This window comes from Papilio polytes, unplaced genomic scaffold (genome assembly GCF_000836215.1).
Source record: "Papilio polytes unplaced genomic scaffold, Ppol_1.0 DF824191.1, whole genome shotgun sequence".
Taxonomy (NCBI): Eukaryota; Metazoa; Arthropoda; class Insecta; order Lepidoptera; family Papilionidae; genus Papilio; species Papilio polytes.
This window is the reverse complement of record NW_013525013.1, coordinates 3905708-3923215: the sequence shown is the minus strand read 5'-3', so window position 1 is coordinate 3923215 and position 17508 is coordinate 3905708. Positions and strand designations below refer to the sequence as shown.

The window sequence follows — 17508 nt, the reverse complement described above, 5'->3', positions numbered from 1 at the left end:
TTTGAAAATAAAATTACGGATTTTATTTTTATTGAAAAGTACATTATTATAGACCGTTTGACACATTAAGTTTGAAACTATAATTTTCCGAAACAAGGAACGTAATCGACATCTGTCAACAAGACGTATGCCTGACAGTTAATGTAAACCACTTGAAAAAATAAATTATAAAACCACTTTCTTTCTTCTCAACATTGTTTACAAATTACATTTTTGTTCGGCCAAATTTATGTTCTGCTTTATTAATTAAGTGTGAAATAAAATGATGTCTCTTAGTATCATCGAGTATTACGCAGAACATGAACGATATAAGTGTGGCTATTGTAAGAAACCTGATACCAGTTACAGTCACGGTAATATTTTGCTTTTTGATTATTTTCACATTTCTGTAACGATTTAACGCTGATACTATTTTATTTCATGATAGTTGTATTGACACAGTATCTACAATTAGTTTAGTGTCATAAATGCGTTGTTAATTCTGTTTAAGGCATATGGGCTCACAGAATGACTGTAAGCGACTATCAAGACTTGATAGACAGAGGCTGGCGGCGTTCCGGAAAATATTGCTACAAACCTACATTAGATGTTACTTGTTGTCCTTCATATACTATAAGGTTTGTATGTTTGAAATGTGTTTTAAGTTTTATTGTGTCAAAATTAACTAGAAGTAATATAAAGAAGTAAGAAAAGAGATATGTTGCTTGTATTACTGTCTTAACTGAATGTCATCACATAAATACTTTGTTTTAAATAATCTTATCATCTGTTGCCATACTAATCTATGTTGTCCTTGTGTAAGATACACTTAAAATTATTGCAACATATTTTTTCCCTTGTTCCGCTAAGTACCCTCATTTAGCAATACCAAATTGAATATTTAGATATCTCATTCTAGATTTATTTTGTTTTTTATTATAAATAAATGGTTTTAGATGCAAGGCATTGGAATTTAAAACCACTAAATCCCAGAAGAAAATCTTAAAGAGAGTAAACAAGTATCTGTCAGGTGAAAGTGAAGAGTCAAAGAAAGATGACAGGAGGATGTCAACTAGTCAAAGTTATGAACAGATTGAGAATATGGGTGAACAATTCATAACACCTAAACAAGATCCACAAATGATAAATATAGATAATGTTACATTTACTTCTAGTAACAATGACCAGGATGATTCTGCTATAGGTAAGATAACAATATCTAATTTATTCTATAACTAGTTGTTGATCATGACTTCATCCGCATGCAATTAAAAAAAGTAATAAAAACCATAGCCTATATTACTCAAAGTTAAGTTGAATTACCTTTCTAATGGTCAAACTTTTTTTTTAATTTAAATCGGCCCAGTAGTTTTGAGTTATTCCAATACATACAAAACTATAAATCTTTCCTCTTCATAATATTAATATAGATAAAAGCCCAAAATTAAGTTAACTGAAGGATGCCAACTTTCATACATGTAGACCATTACTATATTTGACTTTTTATGTTTTTTTTTATTTTTTTACTATACAGGAAAACTAGACATGTTAGTTTTTGCAAATGAACAATGAAAATAATGATATGATAATCGCTAAGAGAACATGAATATGAAAACAGTGAATAATGAGAAAAATGTAAACAATATTAAAAATAGTAAAAATCTTACAAGTTACATGTAAAATAAGTGGCCAGAGAGTTGGACAATCAAATAATTTACCACTTAAATTACTTACAATGTTAGCAAGATTAGTGTTAAACAAATCCATATCAGGATTGTATGTTGTGTGTTACTATGTACTATCTAACCAACTTAACAAACCAAGATGAAATTTGGCACAGCTGTGTCTGAAAGAACACATAGGCTTATTACTTTTTAATTACAACAATCTATTTTGAGATAAACATATATTTTGAAATAAGCGAGGCTAATCTTATACAATTGTGTGAGAATTAGTTAGATTTCACTAGAAGTATTTCAGAATTCTAGTTATACTATAAAATGCAGTTTGTCTATAATCAAGGGTTTGTATGAGAAACATGGGACTATGTGTTGAGTGCCTGTAAAGTGTAGATGTTCTCTCTTTCCTTACACCATCTACACTTCTATACTTATATTCTAAATTCTAAAAAAGCTTTGTATTTTTTGAATATTTGTATGTATCGAAATAACTTAAAAACTACTGGACCAATTTCAAAAATTCTTTCACCATTAGCTATGTTATTAGTGAGTAACATTGGCTGTTTTTTTATAATTATTTTTATTTCAAATGGGCGAATTCGCTAGTACTAGTATCATAATCACAAGATACAAACTTCACTTCACTTCACTTTTGTGTTAATGGCGTTTCCATAGAGATTTCGCCAATGTCAAGTACATATAATAGTCTAACACAACTAAGACTACCGCGGTGCATATACAGGAGTTTAATGGAAAAACGACAGACAATCTACAGCTTAATATTGTTGTGATTGATGAATGAACTAAGAATATAAACGAAAGGAGAGTTCACAAGGGAAAGAAGCGATTTGAGATCAATGGGGCGAGGAATATCAGGAGGAATGAGATCATACAGGGAGGAAGATAGACGGGGGCCAAGATACAAACATCCATATCTTTATCAATAAGAAATGTATATCATTTTAAGGGTTATGTAATGTGTTGTATCTATTTATCTTTAGAGTGTAAGGCATCACTGATAAGGATAAAAGATAATTTGGGTCTGAAGTACAGTTATCAAAATTGTATAATCATTCACTAAAGTAATAAGTGGAATAACTCAATGTTCAAAAGTTGACATTTTTCTTTTTGTTTCAAATCCAATGATGATAGGATATAGATATAATATCAATGATAGGACTTTAGTTAAGAAAATTTGTGTTATGATAATATTGATAAAATATGATAATACTAGTTTTCTCCCGCGACTCCGTCCGCGTGGTATTAAATAACAAAACCAAGTAGCCTATGTGTTCTTAAAGACTATCCTCTATGTGTATGCCAAATATCATTGAGATCCGTTCAGCCGTTTAGGCTACAAACTCTAACAAACATCCATCCATCCATCTAAACTTTCACATTTATAATATTAGTATGAAGTTTGATTTGAAAGAAACATGTTAAAATTTTTAAATTCCTGTTTATATGTTGTATGCTTGAAACTTGATTTTATAGTAATTTACAAACAACTAGCTTTCGCCTGCGACTCTGTCCGCGTGAAATTAGAAAAAAAAAACAAAAATGGGTAGCCTATGTTTTCTTCAAGAATACTCTACATTTATGCCAAATTTCAACGAGATCCATTACGCCGTTTAGGCTAAAAACTCTAACAAACATATATCTAAACATTCGCATTTATAATTTTAGTAAGATTAGTAAGATAACTTTAATATAGTAATTAAAGTACTGAGGAAATTCTTATTTCTGTATTCCAATTTATTATTCATGTTTTAATACTAAATTACTTTTTAATAAGATAAAATTAAATTGTTAATTATTTGCTTCTTTCTAGGTGACACATCACCAATTCCCTACATGTGTGATGATGTACCAGAAGTTTCTGATGATTTGACAGTGGAAAAAGGTATTGAATTTTGTGTTTAATCTTAAGTAATAAACATAGTGTCATAGTTTTTGTGCTATACTAGCTTTCGCGCGCGACTCCGTCCGTGTGGAATTAAAAAAAAAACAAAAGTGAAGTAGTCTATGTGTTCTTCCAGACTATCATCTACATCTGTAACAAATTTCATTAAAATCCATTAAGCCGTTTTGGCTACAAACTCTAACAAACATCCATCCATCCATCCATGCATCTAAACTTTCGCATTTATAATATTAGTATGATTAAATAAAGTGGACTAATTCTTAAATTAATTAAAAAAGTGAATGTTTTGTTAAAAACTATTTTTTTTATAGATACATCATTGAAAACGATGCAGACTGATTCTCTACCAGGAAGTTCTAAAATTTTACCACTTACTAAAGGTAAATAGGAAAAGCTAGGAATTTTTTTTTTTCAGTAAAGTAATTATTTATTTAAGTGATTATTAAATATTGTAGATATGGGGCCAGATCCTAATAAAGCACCTTGCAAAAAAGCAAAGCTAATAAGACGCGAGAGAAGATTGCAAAAACTAAAAGACAAGGGTGTTGATATAACTACATTACCTGATGTAAATAAGAACAAGGAAAAACAAATTGAGGATTTTATCAACGAATTACCAGAAAATGTGAAACACAAACTTGAGGTAACAAAAAGTTTAGTACCAGAGAGTAGTCTTGGGTAGTACAAGTACGATGGACTAAAAAGTAATGTTACTCGGCATTGTACTAATCGGACTGTACTTTTAGTACAGTACTATATCAGTGTTCGCTTCTTCGTTGTTTTATTTGATTGTATATTTGCTAGATTAAAGCATCTACCTTCGGTAATGTGAACCAAAAGTGGATAAAATAATTTATGACTTAAATATATATATAGATGAGGCATAGTTGACAGTTCACTTCCTAAAACCACACGTCAATTATTAATTGTATTTCAATTAATTGCCAATAAGTGTCACTAAATATTTTATTTTGTAAGATAAGATGGAGGTTATTATAATTGAAAAAAATGTTTTTTTACATGACGAAGGACACGAGGTGGCACTAAACTCGACAATTGATATAGTACCTTATAGAGAAAGTACTGGTGATTTTTTTTTGTTCACTGCCTTCTCTATATATTAAATATCTTTGGTTTTAACATAAATTATTATGTGTCGTTTAACTAACTATAAATTACAAATTCAAATGCTAACTTTACAGTTTGTATATGATTTTGTTTTGAATAACTATGTTATATTTTTTGTAGATTAAATTAGTGCGAACAACGCCCCCTAGCGGCGAGTGGCTGGCCACCGCCAAGCAGACACATGATGTATACGTCAAGTATCAGATGAAGATCCACGGAGACACACCCGAGAAGTGCACTGAGACCAAATTCAAGGAGTTTTTAGTACATAGTCCGTTATTGGTGAGTTATTTTGTCTGATTAGTAGTTTATTGGACAATGATTGATCGCTTGAATTTGTTTATTAACACAATAGTTCAATTTTTTAACAAAAATGTGTCTTATTTGTCCATTTTAAGTAATACTTTACTTTAATTATTTTAAGGATTGTTTTCTATATTTCTAGTGCTTTTTAATATTGTATAATAATATTACACAATCTTACTTCTAATATTTTAAATAAGAATTAAGATTGTGTACAAAAGTTCAGACGGATGAATGTATCGATGGATGGATGGATGGATGGATGGATAATATCTCCGGAACAGATTAACGTTTTTCAATGGAATTGATTTTTTATTTCCACGCGAAAAGATTTTGGACAATGGCTAATATACCAAATTTAAAAAGCTTTTGTGAGTGTTGAGTAATTTAATTAATTTTAATATAATGCAATATTATTCTATAAAACACACATATTCTAAACACATAAGCATGGTTGGTATTATATATGTGTTTTAACATTTCTAGGAGGAGCATTCAGAAGTAGGACCTCCGTCAGGGTACGGTTCCTTCCACCAGCAGTACTGGCTGGACGGGAAGATATTAGCTGTTGGTGTTATTGATATTTTGCCCAAGTGTGTCTCATCTGTGTACTTCTTTTATGATCCAGATTATATGAATTTAAACCTAGGAACATATGGAGCACTAAGGTAATCTTACTAATATAAATGCAAAAGTTTAGATGGATGGATGTTTTTTAGAGCTTGTAGCCTAAATAATTGAACAGATCTCGATGATATTTGACAGATATGTAGAACACTGAAAGAACACAGTGGTTTTTTTTTTTTTTTTTTATATCCACATGGACGGAATTGCAGGCAACAGCTAGATTTTACGTAAACTGTATTTTTTATTATTTCCTTTACCAGGCTTTCATAGTTGTTTTTCTCATGGTTCATCTTAGAACCTTGTTTTCTTGCTTTTTATATACTTTGTTTGGTGTATTTGCTAAAATTATTTTTCTCTTACAGGGAGATTGCATTCACAAGGAACTTGCATGCCTTGTGTCCCGAGTTGAAGTATTATTATTTAGGATTTTACATACATTCGTGTTGTAAAATGAGATACAAAGGTAACTTCCATCCTTCAGATTTGCTCTGTCCCGAGACATATAAATGGTTTCCCATAGAAAAATGTTTACCGAAATTGGATCGTTCTCCATACTCACGTTTGGATCCAGATGTTGATAGTGTTGATGAAAATTTCCCAAAACAAATCGATATCAACTACATACCCATACATTACAAGGGCGTAGTCTTACTATATAACATTTATAAGAGAAAAGTATCAAAGAGTCGACTTAATAGTGAAGAGTTAGACGAATATTTAAGACTCGTTGGCGCGAAAGCGGCTCGTAATCTAGTTTTAGTTAGATAAATCCAAGACTTAACTATATACGGGCGTCGCTAAAGGATGGGTCCCCAAGAAAATCGAAAAATAAAAGGAAAATCAATATAAAACTCGCTACATACGCTTAGTTTACACAGATAAAACTAAACGTTTTATAGTCATTTTTTCATTAAAAATTGACTCACACTTTGATAATCATTGCCTTAGGAATAAAAAGTATTTCGTGGGGGAGGGTTTTTAGCCTAGACCATCGTTTGGGGATGCCATTATATAAATATTCCCACCAAACAAGGTATTCAATATTAGTGACGTACTTACGTACCTAGTCACCTTAGTAATAAATCTTATTACCTAGGTAATAAAATATTTTTAATGTTTCATTAAATTAATTCCTACCAATAACTGCACATTTTTCAATTATTTCACACAAATTCATACGAAATGCAATATTATTGTATTCTAGTAAATACACCTACGCCACGCCCTAAATTTGTCGCTTTCTACGTCCATTTTTAATTACTTTTAATGCAAAATGTATTATCTATCTGTGCAAATAAAATCTAGACTACCAACGGATGTCAGTATTGATGTTTTCAGACAATAGTTTGTAAATTACTCCTATTAAAAGACTGTAAAGTCTTGCAAAGTTATCGAATTGAAATAAGAAATTATAGTCTACAAATGTCGATAAGTTAATAATTAGTTAAGATTTTTGTGAGTCCTAGTGATGCGCTTAATATTAAAATGTATTATTAATTCCTTTGTTCTCTTCTTAATAAAATCTGTTTGACAGAGACATGTGTTTCAATGTTATTAACTCCTCAACATTAACTACATATGTAAATTTTATTTAATCGAATAAGGCATTCAATCGATAATTCAAAAATGAATCAAAGACATATTGACATCTCGCTCATTCTCAGACAAAACAAAGACAACGTGATAACGATTGAAACACGAATGCACCAAATAATAAAGATGTTCAATATCTAGTTTATTTAAATTGCAAATTCTGAATATTACAACATCAAATGTCATAGTATGTACGAACAAAAATAATACAGGTTGCCTATTTTTAGTGCAATCACCTACATATTCTCGGAAAAAATACTGGAATTTATCTAGCAGGCTTAACTACAGCTTGCAGTGTGAGTATAACTTTTTTTAAACTAGACTAGTCGATCACTGACTATATTTGCAAGCGTAGACGTTTCGCGGCCACATGCAACTTTGGCAAGTGCACTTCATGCTCGAATATCAAGCAGCTTGCATGACCAGTTTGTGTCGCGATGCGGGTGAGAATACTCACTGAAAATACTATTCAGTACTAGTAGGCGGTGGAACTTAGGTTAGCGGCAACTGAGAGCCAGTGTTGGACCTATCTCCAGCGAAGAGCGAAGCGGTTCGGCCGAGGCATAGCGAAATGGCAGCGAGGCCGAGCGGAATGGCAGCGAGGCCGAGCGGAATGGCAGCGAGACCGACCGGAGCGGCACCAAGATCGAAACCCCGCGCATCTGTGCGCTGCAGGAAGGCGCACAAGGCTTGGTGCCGATTTAAAACTTTAAATTGTAATAAGTGCGACCAAAGGGGTCATATAATCTGCAAAGTACGCGGCAGTGTAGTCCTGCAGAACTATGTGAGCGACGAATCGGACGACTGCCTGGACGAGATCGACGATGTCGAGGGTTTGTACGCTGTAGCAACGAAAGGTAACAAAACATACTTTTATGTGTTCAAATATGTGTGTGTGTGTGTTCAAATCCTAGAGACCAGCAGTTTTTGGGGAGGAGGGCCGCGGGGGCTGTGATTTGGGTGCTGCTTTATCCCGCGCTTTCGCAGCCTTTGTGGCCGCAGGAGGTGCGGCCGCGGGGGCTGTGGAATATTTATGGTTTCGCCTTGTCCTCTCGCAGCCCTCGTGGTCTGAGTGGTAGGGCCGCGGAGGTGTATGCTTATAATTAGTAGTTGCACCTGATATTACAATGAATGCAAGTGGAAGTAGTTGGATGCGGGTGACTGTGGTTAAGAGCTGGAGGATGCAGGTGATTCATGAGATGTCCTGATTGTTTTTAGGTAGTCTCTGGTAGGTGCTTAGCTTCTTCTTCTGGTGGCTTAAAAATGGGGCGTTTATTTAAAGAACAGTTACATATCAAAGTTATATAGAAGAGATATTCCCTGTTGACCGACCGACCTCGCCCGAATAACACATTTACAAAAATCTCGACTTCAAAACCGAACACGCCCGACTAAAGTATTTACAAAAATCACTACTTCGAAACCGAGCGCTCCCCTTCAACGCAATTCATAAATCACGACCTCGAAACTGAGCCCGCCCGAGCAACGCATATTCAAAAATCACTACTTTTAATTTGACTCGAAATACGTGATGCCGTTACATATCTCGACACAGGTGATTGTAACTAGTGACTTGAAATAACGCTCGCGTTATATCAGGAAGGCAGGCGCGCGCGAAGTCGCCTTACATTTGTTGCACGCGTATTTAACCTTCGTGCGTGTTTTTGTGAATTGTACGTGTATACTCTGTAATAATGAAATTCTTTTTTAAAAAAAATTGTAAGTATTTTCAGTTGTGCTGTAAATATTTTTATTTCTTTCTATGACGTGAAGGTAGTTGTTAAAAACATACAGACGGTGTAATTAAGAGATAGTTACATTTGTTTATTAACTAACTTTCGCCTGCGACTCCGTTTGGGCAGAGTTAAAAAAAAACAAAAGCAATTAGGCTTTATGTTCTTCCAGACTATCCACTACATCTTCCAAATTTCATTGGGATCCCTTCAGCCGGTTAGGCTACAAACTGTAAGAAACATCTATCGATCCATCCATTTAAACTTTCGCATTTATTATATGACTAGCTTTCGCCCGCGACTCCGTCCGCGTAGAATAAAAAAAAAACAAAAGTAAGTAGCTTATGTGTTCTCCCAGACTATCCTCTACAACTATGGCAAATTTCATTGAGATCCGTTCAGCCTACATACTCCAACAAACATCCATCCATCTATTCATCTAAACTTTCGCATTTATTATATTAGTTAGACTAAGATAGATATACATTTAAACCTGAAATAATTTAAAACTATAGGATGCCCGCGACTTCGTTAGTACGGTTTAAAAAAGGATGTTCAAATTATTCCCATGTGCATTAGCTACCTTTCCGTCAAAGTAGGTACTGACGAAATTACTTGCGTTCGGCGGTATTCCCGCCAAAATCGGATTACCCGAAACAAACGTAGCATGTGGACAGACAGATAGACAATATTTTTTTACGTGTATATGTACGCAATGAGCAGATATCTCTCTATCTTAAAATATTTTTTGCGCATTCTTATAATATATGTATGAAAATATCTTTGTATCATAGTACATAGTTGGCATGTTTGAATATGTACCTACTTATAGTTTATTTCCACGATGATTATGAAACAAAAAAACTGTATGAATAAGTATAACAACCTGACATTCTAAGCCATAACTTAATTGCTAGAGTGCAATTTTCGTTGGATAAACCTGTTTGTCAAACCTGATTAAATTTCGTTGAAGTCTTCGATATATGGTAGGTGTATTCTTGTATAACGTATAACAAAAATCTAGCTAATTATCCTATATTAACACTAGCTGTCATTTGCGTGAAGTTTAACAGTTCAAAGCTAAGTTTTTCTCCTTATTTAATGCATAAACTACTGTTAGCTTTTTGACTACTTTGACGTATTCTGTATTCTTGAAGGTTGTTAGTCTGTGCTATAAATCAGTACCATTTGTCATAATTTGAAATAACGATATAAGCTTTGTAATTGTGATCCAAAACATTATTTAAAATATTTATGACATGGTTTTAAAATGTCGTAATTGTGTTTGTTATGTTAATAATCGGATAGTAGTCGGATGTCAGAATAAGGGTGTTGCATTAGCTCGACGACACGACGGCCATATTGGTAAGGTATTCTGTGCAAATTGGAAGAAAACATAAGAGGTAATGAAGACCATATTTTATTAAGGCATAACATGGCTGTGACGCCCATACTACCTAGTAGTTAATTATTTATTCTTAGTGGTTCATCCAATTTTCATGTGATTCTATTTAAAGAACAACATCTTATACAAACTTTTAACGTCTGTTAAGTCGATGGTATTAGACATATATTCTACATTTTGTACACTAAATTAAATAAAACGAATCTTTCTCAAAGTGGTTTTGAATCATACTTGCCAAACAACCTTTAAAATGGATTCATATGTGGCGTGTGGACATTTTGTTAACAATACCAGAACTCTTCACAAATTATTTAATAATTTTAGTTTTTTGGAAAACGTCTGTAGTGGTTTGTATGTTTATTTAATGAATATGTGGTAAATGAGGGTAGTTAAATATTGAATGTGTTCAAAGATGTGGTACCGGCGCGGTTCAGTGTGGCAATCATGATGTTCTTTGCCTCCTGGGTCAATTACATGATGCGGGTCAATATGAGTGTCAACATCATTGCCATGGTGCCGGAGGACGACAAAACTACATCGTAAGTCATTTGTTTTATATTTAATACTACAGCCGAATATTCCCACTCACGTCTACATTCTGAAATGTCAAACAGTTTTCATACAAACTAAAAAGGTGAGAATTGCCTTGAGTTTCCACACGTGTATAAAACATTTAGTTATCTCAGACTTCTCAACGAGACTAATATAAAATAACATGTTTTTATGCGTGTTTTAGCTTTGGAAACCAGCTATAAATGTCTCGTTCAGAAACATTGAACGTTAGTAAGCAGAGCTCGGTAACTACATCAAATACATTATTTTTCTTCTAAGTTTGTGGTATGTTAGAGATGGTAATAACATAGAATTAGCATTGTTGGTATTGTTCGCAGAATGAAAAGCGAGTGTGAGGCCTTCGTCAATAGTACGACACTCACGAGGCAACATCTGCGACAGGTAAAACCTTATACCATATAGTGTTCTATATGTTGTTAGAGTCACTAGCCATTGAAAATTTATGTAAATTTAAAACTTGTGTATTCCAAAATGTTTACACAAATTAATTAAAAGAATTTACATTATGCTATGGCCGCCATGTACAGATTTTTGTCATCTTCCTTATCATACTCCCGTAGGGTCGGCGCAACAGGTTTTTGTCTTCCACATAACTCTACCATACGTCATCTTAGTCATCACTCCCTTTTTGATTATGCTCAAAAATCATCTCATCCTCTTTCTGACCGACTTCCCAAAAGACGTAATACATACATACGTAATACATACATACATAAAATCATACCGACGAATCGAGTACCTCCTGTACTCAATTCGTCGGTATGATTTTATTTTATTTTATTTTATTTCTTATCAGTATTGGATGGAAACAAGATTATATTAACGATATATCAATTTTCAATCGATAACGTTGTCATTCAGAGTAACTGTGTATACGTTTAAGTATTTTACATATAATTGCAAAAATATAAGGTTAAAAGATCTTAAAATAATCTATCTCCGGCTATAACAGTTTTAATAACAATATTCGTGTTAAGTCCATACTTGACGTATATCCAGATATTCCAATTCCAATGGCAAAAAGGTGCATAAAAATCGATCTCAATCTATCTCTTTCAAAATTTTAAGTAGTTATTAACACGCCTTGTAATGAAATATTTAAAGCACATTCATTAAATGTAAACAAATAATTTCAGTTCATTAGCCTTATTATAACTTGCGTCGTATTCGTTGATTACATTCGTTAAGTGGTTCTTTATTTGTTAAAGTTATCACTTATCTTAACATACTCTGAGTAGAGATATGAAACATCCGTGTTCATCGTTTCCAAATTACACTGAAGTCTTAAGAAAAACTAAGACTGATTATCAATCAATAATTAATTTACATGTTTCCAAAATATATTTATTACCCGAAATGTATGAATGTATATAGAGATATAATATACATTTTTTATGTAATATTTTTTCCACATTTCAACATGAACGTATCTGTAGGTAGTTTTTCGCACGATGTAGCCTTTATCTTTTTTTGCTTGTGATTATCAAGATCAAGTAAATTATCAAGTGTTAAGATAATTGTGACGTCACAACTCACTATTTTATACACTTTAATATCTATACTACAGTTACTAAAATTGAAGTGTTTGTATGTGATATTGAAATTCCATAGCGTAGCTGATAAGAAAATTTCGAATGAAAAAAATTGTCTCTCTGTTTGTCTACAAGCCGCAATTCTTCCGGGCATCTGCAAACGGCTAGGCCGATTTTACCGGGATTTTCGCTGCAGGATAACTGACGTGAATTATAACTTAATTTTTCAATTCTGAACTGTCAAAAGCCAAAGCGACTGCTATCTCCGTAACGACTTGAATTGATTTTAAAATCTAGTGCAAAAATAAGATAGTCATTATAAATAATTTTTCGTTACACTTGATGTCAGATGAAGTGATACAAACATTATTTTATACTTTGATAGCAGTTGATTCGACTTCCTTATCAAAGATTATACCATGATACATAGAATGATTTTGAGCATGTGATACGCCTATTCTGCTTTACGAATATAAAAAAATTACAATTCATTGTTATTATTACGTGTAAACATGCATACATAATACATTTACATACACTGAGTAGTACCAATATTAACAGGGTATATTATAAACTAAGTAACAACGCGCTTTTAACTATGTATGTTTTTATTTCCAGCCTGAAGATGTGGTTACATTTAACTGGACGGCGCAGCAACAAGCGTACGTGCTGTCAGGTTACTTCTGGGGGTACGCGATCACCTCACTAGTGGGGGGCACATTAGCCGAGCTGTGGGGACCTCGCAACGTGGTCTTCACCACAATGCTGATCAGTGCGGTCCTGACCATCCTGTCCCCGCAGGCCGCGAGGATGCATTACATCGTCCTGGTCGCTGTTCGCTTCTTCATCGGTTTAGCAGCTGCAAGTCTGTTTATACTCTTCTTTCATGTATCTATTAGCCCGCGACTTCGTCCTCGCGGAATTAAAAACCTAACGGCGTTACAAATAAACGCCCACGCCCACTAATGCCCAATTTCGCCGATTTACATCAAGCTGATATAGTGATATGTGCTAAATCCAAACGTTTACATTTAGCATGATTCCTGGGTTTCTTTAATACTGCACTTTTAGTAATATATACAGTTGTTTATTATTAAATTCTTCATTGTTAGATAGCTGCATTTAGGGATGCCAGCTTTCAATAAACGTAGACCAGATACTAGTGGCAAATACGAGTATAAAAGTTTAGTTTTACGTTACTTACTCTGCAACGGGCGCAAATCGGTAAGAAGGCTGTCCTATGGGCATGCCCGATTTGTGTCACTGTGTGCTGGCACAACAAAACAATCGAACTTACAACATATAATTACATATTTTCAGGGTTTCCTGTTCCCCGCTCTACACGCGCTCGTGGCGCACTGGGCGCCGCCGGCTGAGAAGGGCAAGTTTGTAAGCGCTCTACTCGGCGGAGCCATCGGCACCGTAGTCACCTGGTCCCTCACAGGACCGCTCATTGAGAACTTCGGCTGGGACTTCGCCTTTTACATACCAGGTGAATTATTCAATATAATTAAATGTTATTGAATATAAGAAAAAGTATGAAAACTAGATTTTGTTTGTGTGTGATTATAAAAATGCCATAAATTAGGTGTAATTTGTATTCCTGTAGCGTGTTATAGTTACTAGTGTTATAGGCACTAGAGATTCTTTCAAATTAAAATTATATACGTCTTTATTCAACAGTTTTCTTAATTGCTTTATATGCGCCTTTGAGACCTAATTACATTCATAGATATTTAAAAAATATTTGAAACTGAGTAAAGTAGGTGGAATTACAAGCAATAAAGTGTGATGTTTCAGTTTTAGGTATTCGATGTTTGATTGTTGTTTTACTCGTATATGCTAGGTTTCATAGCGACGGTGTGGTGCGCCCTCTGGTGGTTCCTCGTGTACGACTCCCCGGTGCAGCATCCCCGCATCTCGGACAACGAGAAGCAGTACATTCTAGAAGCGATCGGAGACAAAGTCAACCGAAGTACTAAGGAAACTAGGGTAAGATTGTTAATATGTGTTGCTCGCGACTTCGCCCGCGTTAAATAAAAAAACATAGCCTATGTTACTCACTGATGACGTAACTTTTTTAAGGTAAAAGAATTTTTGTTAACGGCTCAATCTTTCCTTTTTATAACAATGGTAGAGATTCACATGCCAATTCTTCCAGTCCTGTATATAAAAAATGTTGTTTTCCTCAGGTGATGCCGCCGTTCAAGAGTATTCTGACGTCATTTCCTTTCCTGGCGATGGTGGTGCTGACATACGGCAACAACTGGGGCTTGTACTTCGTGACGACAGCTGCGCCCAAATTCATGTCGAGCGCGCTCGGCTTCAACCTGACGTCGACAGGCACGCTCTCCTCGCTGCCGTATCTAGCGAGGATGATATTCTCATTGATCTTTGGAGCTATCGGTGACCGGTGGGTAAAGTTATTGTGTAGATTTATAAAGCAGGCTGTTATAATAAAATACTTAATTTAGTTCGCTGAAAATAAGCGCAGAATATTAATGTATAACTAATCAACATATATTGGTAGCTTCCTGGTTTAGTAGAATAAAACTCGTTGAAGTTTTCTCAGCATTATTTTATAACTGTTATATATAAGTATAAGTAAGTATAGTAAGTAAGTAATATAAGTTTAAAAAACTGTAAATTACTTAGTAAGTTCTATAAGTATTTAATTTCCTATTTCAGAATCGTCAAACAAAACGTAGTATCAACAACATTTATAAGGAAGTTCTTCTGCCTATTCTCCCACGTGCTGCCTGGTCTGTTGCTGATCGGGCTCGGGTACACTGGCTGCGCTCCCATCCTCTCCGTCGCTCTGATCACCTTCTCCATGGGCTCCAATGGAGCCGCGACTCTCACTAACCTCGTCAACCATCAGGACCTGGCGCCAAACTTCGCCGGCACATTGTACGGCATCGCTAACGGCATCGGAAACACTGCGGGATTTGTCACACCTTTGGTCACCGCACACTTCACTAAGAATGGGGTAAGCAGTTTCTATTTTAATAAAGTTATGTTTTAGCAGTTCCTATAATTTAAACCAAAAAAACGGTGCAGGTTTTAGAGCTATCATTACCCTGGGCATGATTTCTACTACGCTCCCTTATTGGGGGTTATGTGAGATTCAACAATTCGAGATCATATACGCCCTTTTCTATCTGGCGCCCTGGGCGGTCACCCTGGGTGGTCGCCCCGGCCGTCGTCCATCCGCGCCCTACTCTGTACCTAAAACGCTAAAAATAAAACAACAATCCAAAATTATGCCGCAATAACATTACAGTTGTAATGAACGCGATTGCTAGCAATATAGTTAAAGGCCCATTAGAGATGCATATAGAACATTTATTGTTCCATTTGGTGTAGTTTATTGTTGAAAATAATTATCTCTGTCACTTTAACAGAACAGCATTGCGGAATGGCGGCCTGTATTCTTCACGGGCGCATCTCTGTACATCGCAGCCGCGGTGTACTTCATTCTGTTCGGGACGGGCGTCACTCAGACGTGGAACTACGTCGCGCCCGCGGAAAAGGAAGAAGTAGACAAAAGACCAAGTGCTAATTCAACGAATACGACAGTCACTATTGGTGTTAAGACATAAGGGAATGTCCAAACTATAATTTAACACGTTCAGTGCATCTTTAACACATGCGTGATGTGAAAATGAACGCGAGAATGAACTTGCAAGCGAGTTGGTGGTATTAGAGTTGTTAAAAAATGTCTACTGAACATACTGTAAGTAAGACTAGCTGTTCCCATGCGACTTTTTCCGCATAAATTTATAAAAATTTAATTTTATTGTTCACGTTTGTCAAATTATCAATTGCAAATGTCAAAATGACATGACATGATGTCAAACCATGGCAACCTTGCTTCCTTGACGTTGACAACAACTTATAGTCTCTTTCCCACATTAGGGTTTTTTATCCAAAATATTTACCCCTAAGTTACACAGCGTGAAAATATATAGCCTAAAGCGTGACGTAAGTGTAGGTAGGTCTTTTTATTAAATAAGAGTTCTTCGAAAACATGCTGAGATTGCTGATATCTTAGGCAACAAAGAAGTGTGTGTTTACGCTTTATTATAATAGTAAAGATTCCTCTGCCAATAGTTGTGGTGTATATGTGGGTATTCGTAAATAATGTACCGTCCGAATTATGATTAATAAATCCGTTCAGTACCAACCGCCGTTTCATTCACACCCTTACATTACAGTTGTCTAATCAGTTTTTCATTAATAAATTGGACCACACGTTTATAACTTGATAAACATTCCTTTTGGATAGAGGTAAGTTGGGTTAAATCTTCATATTTTCGACTAAGGAATCTGTGGCAGTTCATTGTACTCTTATTTTTCGTATTAAAATTAAGACTAGTAGTAGTATAAGACGCATCATTATTGATGTTTTCTAACAATAGTTTGTAATTATTTCCTAGTTAAAGACTGTAAAAGTCTTGCAAAGTTATCCAATTTAACTAAGAAATTATATTCTACAAATGTCGACAAGTTTTAATATTTAGCTGTAAAGGTTTTAATGACCCTAATGATGCGCTTAGTATTAAAATATATCTTAACTTTATTGTTTTTAAAAAATAATAGTAATTATTATTATTTTACTTTGTTTTAGTTCTTCCTTGTTAATAAATGTGTTCAACGACTTGTGTTTAAATGTTATTAAAGCCTCGATATTATTAACAATGTAAAAATGTTTAAATAAATCAGGTATTTAATCAAAAAATCAAAATATATTTACATCTCTCTCATTCTTTCGGATAAAACAGAGACTACATGATAATGTATGGATATTCCGTGGAAACCTCTAAAACATGAATACACTAAATAAAACAGATGTTAATTATTTAATTTATTTAAATTGCAAATTTGAACATGTAAACATCAAATGTCATTGTATAAGAAAATAATAAAAATAATGCAGGTTTCCTATTTTTTGACCGACTTCCCAAAAGAAGGAGGTATTCAATTCGACGGTATATTTTTTTTTTTTTTTTTTTTTTTTTTTTTTTTTTTT

The 17508-nt window shown here is 34.3% G+C and overlaps 2 protein-coding genes across 2 annotated transcripts; both read left to right on the top strand.

Moving 5' to 3' along the window:
* The first annotated feature begins 37 nt into the window (after positions 1 to 37).
* On the top strand, positions 38 to 7175 carry LOC106110834 (arginyl-tRNA--protein transferase 1). The gene is made up of 9 exons (XM_013292764.1): positions 38 to 353; positions 491 to 617; positions 936 to 1183; positions 3490 to 3561; positions 3894 to 3962; positions 4038 to 4225; positions 4831 to 4992; positions 5500 to 5681; positions 6003 to 7175. The coding sequence occupies exons 1-9, from the start codon at positions 263 to 265 to the stop codon at positions 6406 to 6408; spliced, it is 1545 nt and encodes a 514-aa protein (XP_013148218.1). The 5' UTR covers positions 38 to 262; the 3' UTR covers positions 6409 to 7175.
* A 379-nt stretch (positions 7176 to 7554) lies between these two features.
* LOC106110832 (putative inorganic phosphate cotransporter) lies at positions 7555 to 16248 on the top strand. The gene is made up of 9 exons (XM_013292763.1): positions 7555 to 8090; positions 10784 to 10910; positions 11262 to 11325; positions 13095 to 13337; positions 13797 to 13968; positions 14323 to 14468; positions 14669 to 14889; positions 15165 to 15465; positions 15881 to 16248. The coding sequence occupies exons 1-9, from the start codon at positions 7805 to 7807 to the stop codon at positions 16076 to 16078; spliced, it is 1758 nt and encodes a 585-aa protein (XP_013148217.1). The 5' UTR covers positions 7555 to 7804; the 3' UTR covers positions 16079 to 16248.
* The last annotated feature ends 1260 nt before the right edge of the window (positions 16249 to 17508 follow it).